Here is a 14,178-nt window from a genome sequence, read left to right as displayed (position 1 = left end):
AAAAGAAAACATGAACAAGGGAATTATCATTGCAAAGGTTTGGCCTCTTTTTCCTGGTTCCTTTTCGTTTTCCCAGATCTCAAGTTGTTGTGTTTATGCTTTTTGAGTGTTTGTGTCTTTGGTTGTCTGACTGTGAAGCACAGTGAGCCTTTGTATGAGTTTCCTTTGTATGAAATCCAGCCATTATCTGTAACGCTTATCCTAATGAGCTATATTAATAAAGCTAAGAAGACCCTGTGAGTTTCATGGATCTGCTACATTTATGATGACTGAGTGATTCTGACGAGGACACCGAACAGACTTGGTGATATTGAATGCCAAATAGATTTCAGATCCTGGAAATGGAGGTAGAACATACGACAAAACATTGCAATCGAATAATATAGTTTGTTTCTTCATATTCTTTTCTTTCATTATTTCACTTTTTACAAGGTAGGAAAAATCAACACTGTGATTGTCCTTCGGATAATATAGATTATGATATTATTATGACTGATTATGATTACAATTATGATTATGATATATTACACAATGTAAGGTTTTGCAATTATTGGAATAGTTCACATATTTAGGATGTTGTTAAGAATCTTTAAAAAAAATATATGTATTTTATTTTATTATTATTATTGCAGTAATTCTAATTGCGAATCTAAAGAATCCTGTTGTTTCCTCCCCTCCCCCCCGAAGTGAAACGTGGCACTTTTCCTCTCCTTCACTGCCATGTCATCGCAGACTCAGGTAGGCCTACTCAGTGCTTACAATCACCTTTCTGTAAGTAGGTAAGTGCTCGGCTACGTTTACTTACGAGCTGACGTCAGTGCTACGTGACGTACCCATCTTCCGCAAACGGAACGGACACGCGGGGATTTATGCAGAACTTTTCAAAATAACATTGTAGTTTTAGTATTACAGAGTATATGGCGATGTTATCAACCGTGGTAAATATTTAAAATATATAATAATAAATAAATGGGTCTTATTTCAAGTTTATCTGAGCGTAGTTTGTGATTCGTGATTTTAGTACTGTAGTTGTGATGATTTTAAATGGTGTATTATTTTACTTTGAAAGTTTTCTCATAGGAAGTCACGTTCCAATGGTGAACTAAACTTCACTCTGGTACGTATGTGAGGAAGTTAAGACGTTTGCAGGGGAGGCGTACTAGGACGCTTTCAATTCTACGCGTTCTTCTTATTTCACGACCACCGGAAAATTATCCAAGTGAGTATTTCCACTCAGAAATAGCCTGGTAGTCTGTCAAAGAAGTTGGTGGCGATATATGAACTCTACGTTTAATTGGTCATTTTTGGGTAAATTATTACGCGTATTTAAAATGAAAGAATCTGTCTCCAAACTCTACCATCGAAACTATTAAAGCCCTATCCAAACTCTGAAGCGACCGCAACTCGCTGTCAAAAAAAATAATCATACATTTTAGAATGAGATGCACAGGAGTGAACACAGCGCGTCAGCACAAAATTTCGCAAAAATATAATCGAGACAGATTAATTACTTTTTAATAAAAAATAAAATATTGAAACATCAGCTTGTTCCCTCTCTGATTGTACAGCTTTGCGACTTCATTTTCTGAGAAAGAAGTACTTTTACTGCTGTCATAAAAAGAGTGTGTTGTAAATCTGAATTTAACATCCTGGTTTCCCACAGCTGCGTATTGATGATGATGATATCCTGTATTTGACATGCAGAGAATGGCAGAGAAGGTGCTGGTCACAGGCGGCGCAGGCTACATCGGAAGTCACTGCGTACTGGCGCTTATTGAAGCAGGCTACAAGCCCATTGTGGTTGATAATTTCAGCAATGCTGTCAGGGGTAAGCTGCATTTGAAGTGTGAGTGTGTTTGTGTGTTTAGCCAGGTATGGTCTTATGTGCTCATAATGCGAGTAGGTGCTGTGGGTGCAGGAGAAGGGGGTAAGCCAGAGAGCATACTTAGGATAGAGAAGATTCTGGACACCAGCATTGAGTTTAGTGAACTCGACCTTCTGGACAGAGCTGCCCTGGAAGCAATTTTCAAAAAGGTAAGTGCTCCCATCCAACATGATTCATCCAAGTACATGAATTCTACAATTTGCGATATGCTTAATCAGCCCTAAATTTACAACCATGCATAATTCAATTGCTACTACATCTATACAGAGCATCAAAAATAATTATACATTATTTATTCGGGGTATTTAAATGAATACAACAAAACATACCAAAAAATATTACTCTGTATAATAAAATATGATTACATTAGTACCAACTTAGTTGTATGGAACTGATTAGTTTGTGTTTTAATAACGTTTAAAAAATATATTTTGTTACTAACTCACGGAAACTCTATAATGAACGTTCTCATCGTAAATTTTGTTTGTGATTTATACACTGTCAGTTGACCCATGCTCACTTGGCAAGTGTAATGTCAATGGCAAAACATGAAAAAAAAATACATCTGTTCACATAAAAATGTGGTGCACCATTCCAGTTAGCCTGGAAATCCAGACTCACTTGCGGCTTTGCCGGAGAGTGAGTCTGGTCAACCTCCATATCAGTCGCATTTTTAAAGCAGGGCAAACCTGAGCTAACAGACAGTGGAATGAACCAATGAGCGGAGAGCGGACGTAACGTCAGAAAAGCGACTCGTTGAACTCTCCTTTTTGTTTTTTTGTTTTTTTTGCGGAGACAGACTAAAAATCAAACATGGCTACTAGCCGAAGAGAGACAGTAGTGAATGACTTATGAAGATTCATGGTGTCATGAGTCACTCTGTTTTGATATTCAAACAGCGTTGGCGAAGACGACGTCACGCAAATAGACAAATTTGATTGGCCGGCCTGTTTTCGGCCGGTGCAAAATCGCTGTCTATGGAGGCCTGTCCAGACCGACTTTCTTTTTTAAGAAATTCCAGTGTCATACAATTTGGAATTTTTTAAAGAGCTTTTCCAGGAGCACTTGACCAAAAAACAAGTGATCGAACAACATCAGGCATTATCCAAGATGGAACTAAAGCAGAACATTTCCTTGAAATTGCAAAGATCAAGACAATAAATTATCTAAATTCACTCCAAGTAATTTGGCCTTTAACACTTGCTCGACTTGTAGCCTATCAACATATAAATTGAGTGTAGTAGCATTAACAAGAACATTCTTGCCTCCAAATAAAATAGATTTACATTTGGTATTAATTAATACCAGCTGGTTCACTCTCACCCATTTGATAATGGTATTCAAGTCCACCTCAAGTGTGTCTCTCAGTACAATTGAAGATGATGATGTATAGAACACATTTTTGAGTAATCTGCATACATGATCAAATCATGAATCATTTTGAAAAATTGAAAATAAAAGTGGCTCTAAACAACTTCCCCGTGGGACCCCACAAGACATATTTCTGCCGCTAGAAAAACTACTTCTCAATCCAATGTTCTCTTTTCAGTGTATTTAAAATATTTTATCGCTGTGCCTCTTTTTGCTGGGAAGACAACTGAACTTGAATATTTGCAATCTCATGTGCGTGACAGCATTCTTTCAGCGCCGCGATGCACTTTGCTGGCCTGAAGGCCGTTGGAGAGTCTGTGCAGGAGCCATTACGCTACTACAGGGTCAACCTTACTGCCTCCATGAACCTACTTGAGGTCAGTGGAAAGTATCTTGATGAACCGCACGCTCGCCAAGCCTCTATCATTCCATAATGGCGTGCAACTGCATCTGCTGCAGGTGATGCAGGCTCACGGCGTGCACAATCTGGTGTTCAGCAGTTCGGCCACCGTGTACGGCGAACCTCAGCGTCTGCCCATCGATGAGCAGCACCCTGTCGGCAACTGTACCAACCCTTATGGCAAGACCAAGTTCTTCATAGAGGAGATGATCAAGGACCACTGTAAGGCCAACAAGGTACTGAGCTGGCGCTAGGGAGGCGTGCACACCTGCATCCGTGAACAGTTATTATTATCGTTTGCTGTGTGAGCAGAGTTGGAATTCGGTATTGCTGCGATATTTCAACCCCATCGGCGCTCATTCCTCTGGCCTCATCGGAGAGGACCCTCAGGGTATCCCCAACAATTTACTACCATACGTCGCCCAGGTACTTGAATGCTAAGATTTGTGTGGTTCTACCATGATGCTTGGCATTGCATCACACCATGTCTTTATAATAGGTTGCTGTTGGGAGAAGAGAGTGCCTCCGTGTTTTTGGAAATGACTATGACACACTGGATGGGACAGGTATCAAATATCACATTTGTATGGAACTTAAAGGGATACTTGACTTAGCTATTTTCAGCAGTAAAAAGTTGATGTTTTGTCTATAATTAATGTGATAACTTCATTATTTTTCATGTGGAATAAATACTTTTAAAAACTAATTTATCCACTTGCTGTCAACTTAAGATGACGTCACCTGTGCTGAGGAAGTAGGTAATGACCAATCGTAGCTCAGTTTACTGACCAAACCCAGGAAACAGGTGAGCCGTGATTAGTCGTTACCTACTTCCTCAGCACGGGTGATGTCATCTTCAGTCGACAGCAAATGGAAAATTTAGTTTTTAAAGATATTAATTGTACATGAAAAATAATTTAGTTATCAAATTAATTCTGGACAAAATATTAACGTTTCACTGCTGAAAATGGCTCAATGAGTCAAGTATCCTTTTAAGGCAGGGTACATGATGTTTTTTATAAACCCAAATCAATTGGAGTTAGAATGAACAGAATACAATGATTTAATTGAACACTCTGCAAAGATAAGATATTTAATGTCCAAACTGATAAACTTTATTGTTTTAGCAAATAATAATTAACTTAGAATTTTATGGCTGCAGCACGTTCCAAAAAAGCTGGACAAAAAAAAAAAAGACTGAGAAAGTTGAGGAATGCTCATCAAACACCTGTTTGAAACATCCCACAGGTGAACTGGCTAATTGAGAACAGGTGTCTACCATCACTGGTTATAAAAAGAGCTTCCCTAAATTTGCTCAGTCATTCACAAGAAAAGGTGAGGCGAGGGTTTACGTCTTTGTGAATAAGGCTGCGTTCACACTGCAGCTCAATTCTGATTTTTTTTCATAAGTATCTGATTTTTTTTCATAAGTATCTGATTTTTTCATGCAGTGTGAATGGTACAATTCTGATTTTTTTTCACACCCAACCTGCGCCTCTTTCGTATGTGGATATAAATCGGATATGTATGCGATGCATCTGCACTGTGAACGCTCATCCGCACGCATCCGATTCACACATCATCAAAAGCCTGATATGCGCTCTGCGCGGGCGGGAGAGAGTGCTTGGAAGGGAGACTATTGACACATCTGTGAATATATATACAAAGCTGTTTTGAGTGACAGTGTTAAATTTTTATTTGTCTTTATAATAATCACACTTGAAACATGAAGCATAAAGTTGACACGGTTCATCACGTACGGCGGTGACGCGACATCCTCATCGGTAGACTTTTCTTTTTTTTTCTGGAGAGCTCAGTATTGTTCATTTGGTAATTTTACCGATTTGACATGTCATCATCATTGCTCTCTCTTTTTTTTTTATATATATATATATTTTTTTAATTAATTTTTATTTTGTATGTGAGTGTGTATTCATTAGTTCACCTAAAACCTATTAAAAAATCCCATACCATTCACCTAAACCAAACACTTCAGAGCCGTGAGGCCGTCAGGAGACCCGAGGAAGGACCAAAGAAAAGAAAGGAAAGTGAAATCCAGCACTGACCAGACACCACCCACCGGGCCACCAACCAGAGTCCTTCACCAAACCCAGAAACATCCAAATTCCAACAAATCAGGGAGACCTCAAGAGACCAAAGGAGAGACTGAGGAAAGGAAGGAAGGACAGACGAAGCAGAGTGAGATCCACAGACACGAGCCTCCACCGATTCAACGACCAGAGGAAGAAGCAGATTGTGTCTGAGTTTCGATAGATGCTGGTGTGGTGGATCTGGCATGCATGAAAATCTCCACCAAAGAGGGGAGCCGTCGACCCCTGCTAGGACAGAGCAAGCGCAACACCTCAGGCCCCCCAGTCCACGGCAGCGCCAAGGGACAACCCCCGGGCCCCGCAGGAGCCACCGGCCGGAGAGCAAACCCAGGAGCAGGAGCGCCCCCCACCAGAACACGACCCCCACCCCCAACCCAACGCAGCAGGACGGGGCACTGCAGGCCCGACAGGCACCCCCGCCATCCACCCCAACCCAGCCCCAGTTGACATTAACAGAGGCAACGCAAGATGGCCGCCAACTGGTAGCCCAGTTTATTGTAGTGTTGCAGAAGTGAATCAGGCCAAGCGGCGAGCTAACAACATTAACTTTAATGATAACACAGAAAAGATTATTAAGTCAACAACCACGCTAACCGGTGTATAGTTTACAGCCTATCTTCTCTCTCCTCACTCCCGTTGCCTTTATGGCGCCTCGAGACAATAGGAAACTTAAATGCTCAAATTTGTCCCAATTATTAATATGTGTATACTCGGGTGGGTATCTTTGACTGTCTCACGATTCGATTCGGCTTTTTGGGTCTGCGATTCGATTTAGAATGGATTTTCGATTCAGAACCATTTTTTATTCAAAATGATTTGATTGACGATGATTTCTACTTCAATTTATAGATGTGCAAAGTATCGTCCTGATCTACTCCAGTCGGACTCGCTAATGCTAATTAGCGCGTTACTCGCGGCACTTTTATCACTCAAAAGAACAGCTATTCATACAAAACACTTAAATGTATACAGAGAAGCATGTTAACATTACTCACCGGCATATACTCCCCCTACGCTGAAAATAAGCAACTTTTATTGGCATAACTTGATCGTGACATTTTCCTTCTACAATCTACTCTCTAATGTGGCTACTACTTAATAGTGTATCAGAACGTGCGTAACCACACTGCCCCTAAGTGGCCAAATCGTGTACAACATGAGCAGCACGCCCATTGAAGGTACACACAAACAACGGCAAGAAAGTATAAAATAATTTAAATAAAATTGATTTTGAATCGTACGAAAAAATTTGGGCACACCCCTAGTGTATTACCCTGCTTTCGAGAAATATTTTTAACACTATTGAATCTGTGTATGCATTTTCTCTTTCAAGGTGTGAGAGATTATATTCATGTTGTGGATTTGGCAAAGGGACACATAGCTGCACTGAAAAAGCTGAAGGACAACTGTGGCTGCAAGGTAACAAAACAAGTTCCAATTTCTTGGCTCAACTATGCCAGCGACACATAGTGACAGGCTCAGTCACTATTTTGCACCTTTTGTGGCATTTTGTTTGGTGTTACTGCATTTCCAATGTAAAATACTGCCTTACATTAATTTACATTATTTATTTTTTTCTTCATATCTCTAGGTTTACAACCTCGGAACAGGAGTAGGTTACTCTGTGCTCCAAATGGTAAATGCAATGAAGAAGGCATCTGGGAAGGAAGTGAGTCACAGAGGAAGTGTTTCCTCTTCAAAATAAAGTCATCCTCTCAATTAACTAAAACTTAACAGGAACACAGCAATATTCTGTGAAGTGAAGGTGCCATCTTATCTCTGTAGATTCCCTACAAGATTGCCACTCGTCGAGAAGGAGATGCAGCATGCTGTTATGCTGACCCTTGCCTGGCTGAGAAGGAGCTGGGCTGGAAGGCTGAATTTGCACTGGAAAGAATGTGTAATTTTCCCCACAACGTCCTTCTTTAAAAAAGTTTTTTTTTTTTTTTAAGTATTGTATGTAAAGCTCATAATGTATCCGTTTGCATGTAGGTGAAGATGTTTGGCGCTGGCAGTCGATGAACCCCACCGGATATTCCAAAGAGGGAACGTCTTGACACTATTCCTGTTTTTATTTTTTGCTAAATCAAAGGGCCAAAGCAAACAGTTTTTTTCATACCTTGTAAAATACTGAGGGTAATACGAATGAATGCTTTGTTTTTAATTTAATGAAAAGGGAACTTAACAATTTAGTTACTGAAGTGGGTGTTTGTTTAAAATGAACCCTTCATGCCTTACTGAAAGCAAAAAATCTTGTCTAGTAAATTAATGACACTAAATTGTATAATTAGATCAAATATAATAATGGTAGGTCTTTTATCCTCTAAGAACTGTAAAGGGTGTTAATTTAATATTCCAAGTACTGCTGTATGCAAAATGTGCCCTATAATTAGGGTTCCATTCCATTACTTTGAAGAGATTGTTGAAAAATAAATGCTATGTGCTTTATTTGTGCCTTTCTCGTTCTGTATTGTTCTGCAAGCCATACTCGTGAAAAAAAATATATCACATTTTGGTGTCACCTTGGTTTTCTAACAGAACAGACACAAGCCCATTGCTTGCCAACATGAACGTGATTGTTGAATGGTCTGACAACCAACTTCAGTCGTTTGACTTTCTCGGGTCACTACGGCATACCTGCTATTTTGACTTTTAAAAGTATTTAAATTCTTATCAAATGTGACATTGCATGCAAGAGCATCTCCTAAGCATGGTGCTGGGGCTTTAAATGGCTCCTTGAACCCTCGGGCACCCAGTTAATAAAACACCCACGTCAGCACAGCGCTCCAGTCTCTCTCGCCGGGTTTCGGTCTTTAGGGCTGAGCAGGAAGTGGCTGACTGTGGACCCTGATCGAGAGAAAAAGGCCAAAGAAAAGCCTGCAGGGAATCCAAAAATGGATCTTGTGACCGACGACGGGGAGAACAGGCTCTATCGGGCGTCGGGTGAATCCAACCACCAGTGAGTATCGATGGGTTTTTATCACGGGTATCATGGCGAGGGGCGTAAGCGGGTCCTGTCGAATGCTCGCGCCGGGAGAGAGTCGCTGCGTTCGGGTAAGCGAGGCGAATCCTCCCCGCTGTTCGCTTTGCTCCGGACCTCCGGCGAGAAGTGTGTGAGGGTGGGGTGGGGGGTGCACTTGAATAAAACGGGCGTTTTCGCGTATAATGCATAGATGGATTTCCCCAGGATAATTGTATGCTAATACAAGCCAACCCTACGCTCTGTTCGGAGGTTTATTTTCCATTGTGTGCTGGTCGGAGCCTGAAGTGGGCGTCGCTCCAGGACACAGTGGGCTGCTCTGGTGCGCCGCTGCCCGCTTTACCCTCGCAGGACTACCGCACTCTTCTGCAGCTCCACACGCCTGAATTAGCCGCGAATTGAAATGTGTAGACTTTATTTTACATTCCTTTATTGAAGATTTTGGACACTGTGGTATAATACGGGCGGGTGGGTTATATCGGGCGATGCAAACCTTTTAGGCTGGATCGCATAATTAAAAACGAACGTGTGTCGTAGTCGACATGAGGATGGGAAAATAGGTTACTGGGGAGGGAAAAAATGTATGAATGCGGTTTAGTGAATTAAAAAAAAAATCTCGTGCCTTTTCACGATGTTACATTCCCTCTGCCCGTTCTCTAGTGTGTTTGTATCATCAGATATTCGACGTTCTACGCACCTCCATTAAGGGTGATTACAGGGATTTGTCACCCGAAGCTCCCTGCCTGGTGTCGGGTGTAGCCCATAGATGACGTAATTTGATTGACGGCGAGTTTAGCCAATGGTTGCTCAGAGTGTGGTTGAGTAGGCGGAGCGTCTGCTATGTCATACAAGTGAAGACAGCAGCATCGATTAGTGACAATTTACAGAGGTATTCATATAAAAATCAATTTATGGTTATATTGTACAGTAAAGTGTCGTAAAACTGCACTGCATTTGGCCTAGGTAACCACTATTGAAAACCCTTCTCATTATAATGCAGTTATTGCAGAATGTTTTATACAGCTTTTGTATAGCTTCTTGTTTGTTTGTTTGTTTTGTTAATCTAATTAAATCGCACAGTTGTACTTCAATTAAAAACACTCTATGAAACATGTACATTAATACAAGTGCTCGATTTGCTTGACTTGTTTTATCGATGAGGTTGACACTGTCATGCATTATGTCCTCCAGACAGCCTCAGAGATGGTTCAACACGGCCGACATCACGGTGGCTCACCAAACCAACCTGCTGAAGCAGCTCAACCAGCAGAGACGTCAAGAGCTCTTCTGCGACTTCAGCGTGCTGGTGGAAGGCCACCTCTTCAGGGCCCACCGCAACGTCCTGTGCGCCAGCAGCGGCTACTTCCGCATGCTGCTGACCCAAGGCCTCGATGGCATGTCGGAATCTACTAATGCCACCTTTGACTCTTTCAGCCCTGAGATCTTTACAGTCATCCTGGATTTCATTTATTCGGGCCAGCTGGACCTTTCGGGACACAATGTGATTGAGGTCATGTCTGCAGCCAGTTACTTGCAGATGAACAATGTCATCAACTACTGCAAGAATTTCATCAAATCCTCTTTGGATATCAGTGTGAAAGATGAAGACAGTGATCGTTGTCACAGCTTGTCAGAGACTTGCAGCTTCACCAGTGGGGCTGGGGAGGAAAATGTAGAGCAGCAGCATCAGCAGCATACGCAGACAGAACAACGTTCTGACAGTCCGCCACCTGCACTTTGGACCAGGGACAGCTCCAGATCCCAGTCAAGCTACATGGGCAAAGATTTGGAGCAGGACATTTCAGGTGCAGCCTTGAAGACCGAGCCAAGTAGTCCTGCCAATGAGCTCAACGCAGAGTTAGAGGACCCCCAGGATCCTTTGTATACTTTGCCAGTGTCAGAGCGGCGGCGTACCAAAGGTGCGAATAAGAGGAAGGCGACCAACAGCACCCACTCTAACCAGCATGACGACCCAGACATTCAGGAGGCCAGCACACGAAAGGCAGAGAAGGCTGATGAGCTTTATGCCAGTTTACCACCAATTGTGGGTGTGGTTGCAAACTTTACTGAAAATGGTAAGAGACGTTTGGAGAGAAATGTAGTAAAAATGTTGATTCCAACAGCTTCTCCGTCTGCTTTACAGAATCCAATACCGTAATGCGCTTCAAATGCCCTTTCTGTACACACACGGTGAAAAGGAAGGCTGACCTAAAGCGTCACTTGCGCTGTCACACTGGTGAGAGACCATATCCATGTCAGGCCTGCAGTAAGCGATTTACTCGCCTGGAGCACCTCCGCAGCCACTTTGAGACGGTACGCATAAGCTCACAATTATTGTTTTCCTTTTTGCCAAAGGTATTAGGAATCCTTGCCATTACCACCAGTAGGAAGACAGGATCCCTTCTGCAGATTTTTTTTTAAGACTTACTACAAGAATTTGGGACTGTGGGAATGATTGTTCATTCATCCAGATTGTCCGGTCAGGACCTCAATCTGTGTGTCAAGAATCTGCTGGAAGACCAACCTAACCTACTGGTCTGCAACCTGCGGCTCTAGAGCGACATGTGGCTCTTTAGTCTCTCTCCTGAGGCTACCTATGGATCGCTTAAAAAAAAAAAAAAGAAGAAGAGTAGAAATACTTTTTTTAAAAACATATTTATTTATATTTTTGGGATAAAATAATTGTTATTAATTCATTTAATTAATGCTTTAGTTAAAAAAATGAATAATTAAATATTTTTAAAAATGTCATAGTCCATATTTTTTTAGTTATCAGAAATTTTTTTTTCAAATTACCTAAAAATGTCCAAAAAGTGAACATGAATTACTGTATAATAATAAATAAATAAATAAAAACATAAAATGTCCATGAATTTGCCCAAAATTTCAGAGAATTGAATAAAAAAGGCAGAAAATAAAATGTTCAAAATGTAACCTCAAAGGTCAAAAAATAAAAGAAGAAAATTACCATAAAATATTTTTGGAAGTGCCAAAAAGTCAGAAAATGTATTAATAATAATAATAATAATAATAATAATTAATATATATATATATATATATATATATATATATATATATATATATATATATATATATATATATATATAGGCAGAAAAGAAACCGTTCAAAAAGTAACTATAAAATGTCCAAAAACAAGAGAAGAAATCCTGAAAATTACCATGAAGTCTCTACCAAAAAAAAGATGAAAGATGTCCAAAAATAGCCATTAAATGTCCCCAAAAAGGAAGGACGCAGAAAGTGACCTTATGTCCATAAAATTGCCCAAAATGGCAGAAATTTGACAGAAAGGCAGAAAAATCAACAACAACAAAAAGTCTGACAAACAAAGTATGAAAAATTACACACAAAAATTACGGTAAAAGACGAAAGTATAATTTAATAATTTAATAACACCATAATTTTGTGTTATGCTGCATCTCCAATTAGCTCATTCAGCTAACACTAACACAGTTTCCTTCATAACAATCTTTAAATGTTTTGAGTTTTTTAAAATTTGACTTAAAATTGCTCTTTTGACAGGAAAGGTTGCTGACCTTAACCCTGGCCCTGACCTTAATAGTACAATTATTTGAGAAGCCTGTCTCTATATTTCTGTCCATATAGCGTACAGTAGCAGATACAGAATACCAAATCAAATAACAATACTATGTGATGTGTGCTACTTGTTTTCAGATTCATCAAGCCAGGAAACTGGTATGCAGGAGGTGCAAGTGTCCGGTAACTGAAGACTCTGGTCAAGTGGTGTGTGAGGGCACACGGCGTTACCGTATGTGCCCTTTGTGCGTCCACGAAGTTGGCCGTGACACTGTGCCCATGGAAAGTCTGGACGGAAGCAATGAGGAGCCGGCTCTCTTACTGGGTGTGGACGGTGAGGAGGAGCAGAGTAATCAGGCCTGGATGGCGACCGATGACGACGACTTGGCCGAAGACTCCGGCGCTGATCTCATCATTCAACAAGTGGATGATAGTGATGAGGAGCTGCAGTGAAATCGGACCAAACGTGTTTGCGTGCATGTGTAAATATTAGCAGCGGGTGAGCATGTTAAAGTCATGCCTGAAAATGTAGGCTTCAAAGGTGTGATCCCATTAGCAACGTGGCAAGATTTCCCCGAAATTATAATGTGTCAAAATGCGAAGTCTGGTTGGAATGCCCACTTAAACCCAAACTGCAGTAAAAAAATTCGCTCAACATATATCTACAAAACGTCACCAACTTTTTGAAACTGAGAGATACTTCTTGGGTGCTGATTAAGGGCAACAAATTTCATATATATAACCATGACTTGACTATGATACGCTGTATTTTTCCATTTACTGAGATATTTTTACTTTTGTGAGAAGCTCTTTGAGTATATGTATATGCAGTATCTAAAGCATGCAACTTGAGTGTTTCCATTGCTGTGTTTAAAATGGAAGTCAACCGTAAACATTTCTTGACAATAATATTTTATATGTGACCTCACTAGTGTAAACATGACAATCTGATTAATATTACATTTGTGGAATATGAGTTATGAAGCAAAATCCAGCCGTTTTTGTCTATCTCAGGGGGCGGCCATTTTGCCAATTGCTGTCGACTGGAGATGACATCAATGTTGCTCAGGGCTCAGGCAACAACCAATCACAGCTCACCTGTTTTCTGAAGCTGAGCTGTGATTGGTGGCAAAATGGCCACCCCGTGAGATGGATAAGAATGGCTGGATTTTGCTACCTAACTCATATTCCACAAATGTAATATTAATCAGATTGTCGTGTTTACACTGGTGAGGTCACGTATAAAATATTATTGTCAAGAATCTTTTTTTGGGTTGATTTCCCCTTTAAATGATCAACTGTTTGAGTTATATACAATTTTTGTATAAATGGAAAAACATTTTTTTACTTTTGAAGATTCAGCTTCAAGATACGTTGGTTGAACGTGTAAAATTACAGAGGACTATTTAATGAAGAACTGAAAAATATGAACATTTCTGTTTTTACCATGTCATTGCAATGCTACCTTGTAATATGCATTATGATGCTAAGCCAATTAAAAGGTTTTTTTTTTAGTTTTTTTTTTACTTTTGGACACATTAAAGATATTTTTGTAAACTTTCCATGCCTGGAAATTTCATCCTAAAAATATTGTTATATTAATTCAAGTAACAATTTACAGTTTCATATGTAAAATAAATTTTGGGGACAAATTGGAGTTGACAACAATGCTCCATAATATGGAGGACCAAAACTGCCAACATTCAAAATGAATAAATGAAAGTGAAAATAAAAACAAATATAAAAAATATAATTAAAAAATTTAATACGTGTATATATATATATATATATATATATATAGCTGTTTTTATTTCCATTTATATTTAGTTATTTTTGGGGATTAAATTTTCAAATTATATTTCTATATCTGTTTTTA

The 14,178-nt window shown here is 39.9% G+C and overlaps 2 protein-coding genes across 3 annotated transcripts; both read left to right on the top strand.

Annotated features, from left to right (window-relative positions):
• The first annotated feature begins 1,096 nt into the window (after positions 1 to 1,096).
• On the top strand, positions 1,097 to 8,215 carry gale (UDP-galactose-4-epimerase). Of its 2 annotated transcripts, none has more exons than XM_077546967.1 (11): positions 1,097 to 1,219; positions 1,705 to 1,828; positions 1,904 to 2,034; positions 3,520 to 3,633; positions 3,716 to 3,892; positions 3,969 to 4,082; positions 4,156 to 4,222; positions 7,101 to 7,186; positions 7,359 to 7,436; positions 7,553 to 7,667; positions 7,760 to 8,215. In XM_077546967.1, the coding sequence occupies exons 2-11, from the start codon at positions 1,708 to 1,710 to the stop codon at positions 7,822 to 7,824; spliced, it is 1,068 nt and encodes a 355-aa protein (XP_077403093.1). In that variant the 5' UTR covers positions 1,097 to 1,219; positions 1,705 to 1,707; the 3' UTR covers positions 7,825 to 8,215. The 2 variants fall into 2 exon arrangements, with proteins under 2 accessions (XP_077403093.1, XP_077403006.1); XM_077546880.1 differs by having other exon boundaries at positions 1,130 to 1,219; positions 1,664 to 1,828.
• Positions 8,216 to 8,565: 350 nt separating this feature from the next.
• On the top strand, positions 8,566 to 13,862 carry zbtb8a (zinc finger and BTB domain containing 8A). Its single transcript, XM_077576741.1, has 4 exons — positions 8,566 to 8,726; positions 9,939 to 10,822; positions 10,891 to 11,060; positions 12,441 to 13,862. The coding sequence occupies exons 1-4, from the start codon at positions 8,662 to 8,664 to the stop codon at positions 12,753 to 12,755; spliced, it is 1,434 nt and encodes a 477-aa protein (XP_077432867.1). The 5' UTR covers positions 8,566 to 8,661; the 3' UTR covers positions 12,756 to 13,862.
• Positions 13,863 to 14,178: the final 316 nt, after the last annotated feature.

Source organism: Vanacampus margaritifer, chromosome 1, assembly GCF_051991255.1.
Source record: "Vanacampus margaritifer isolate UIUO_Vmar chromosome 1, RoL_Vmar_1.0, whole genome shotgun sequence".
Lineage (NCBI taxonomy): Eukaryota > Metazoa > Chordata > Actinopteri > Syngnathiformes > Syngnathidae > Vanacampus > Vanacampus margaritifer.
The sequence above is the reverse complement of the archived record's forward strand: the minus strand, read 5'-3'. Positions and strand labels throughout refer to the sequence as shown.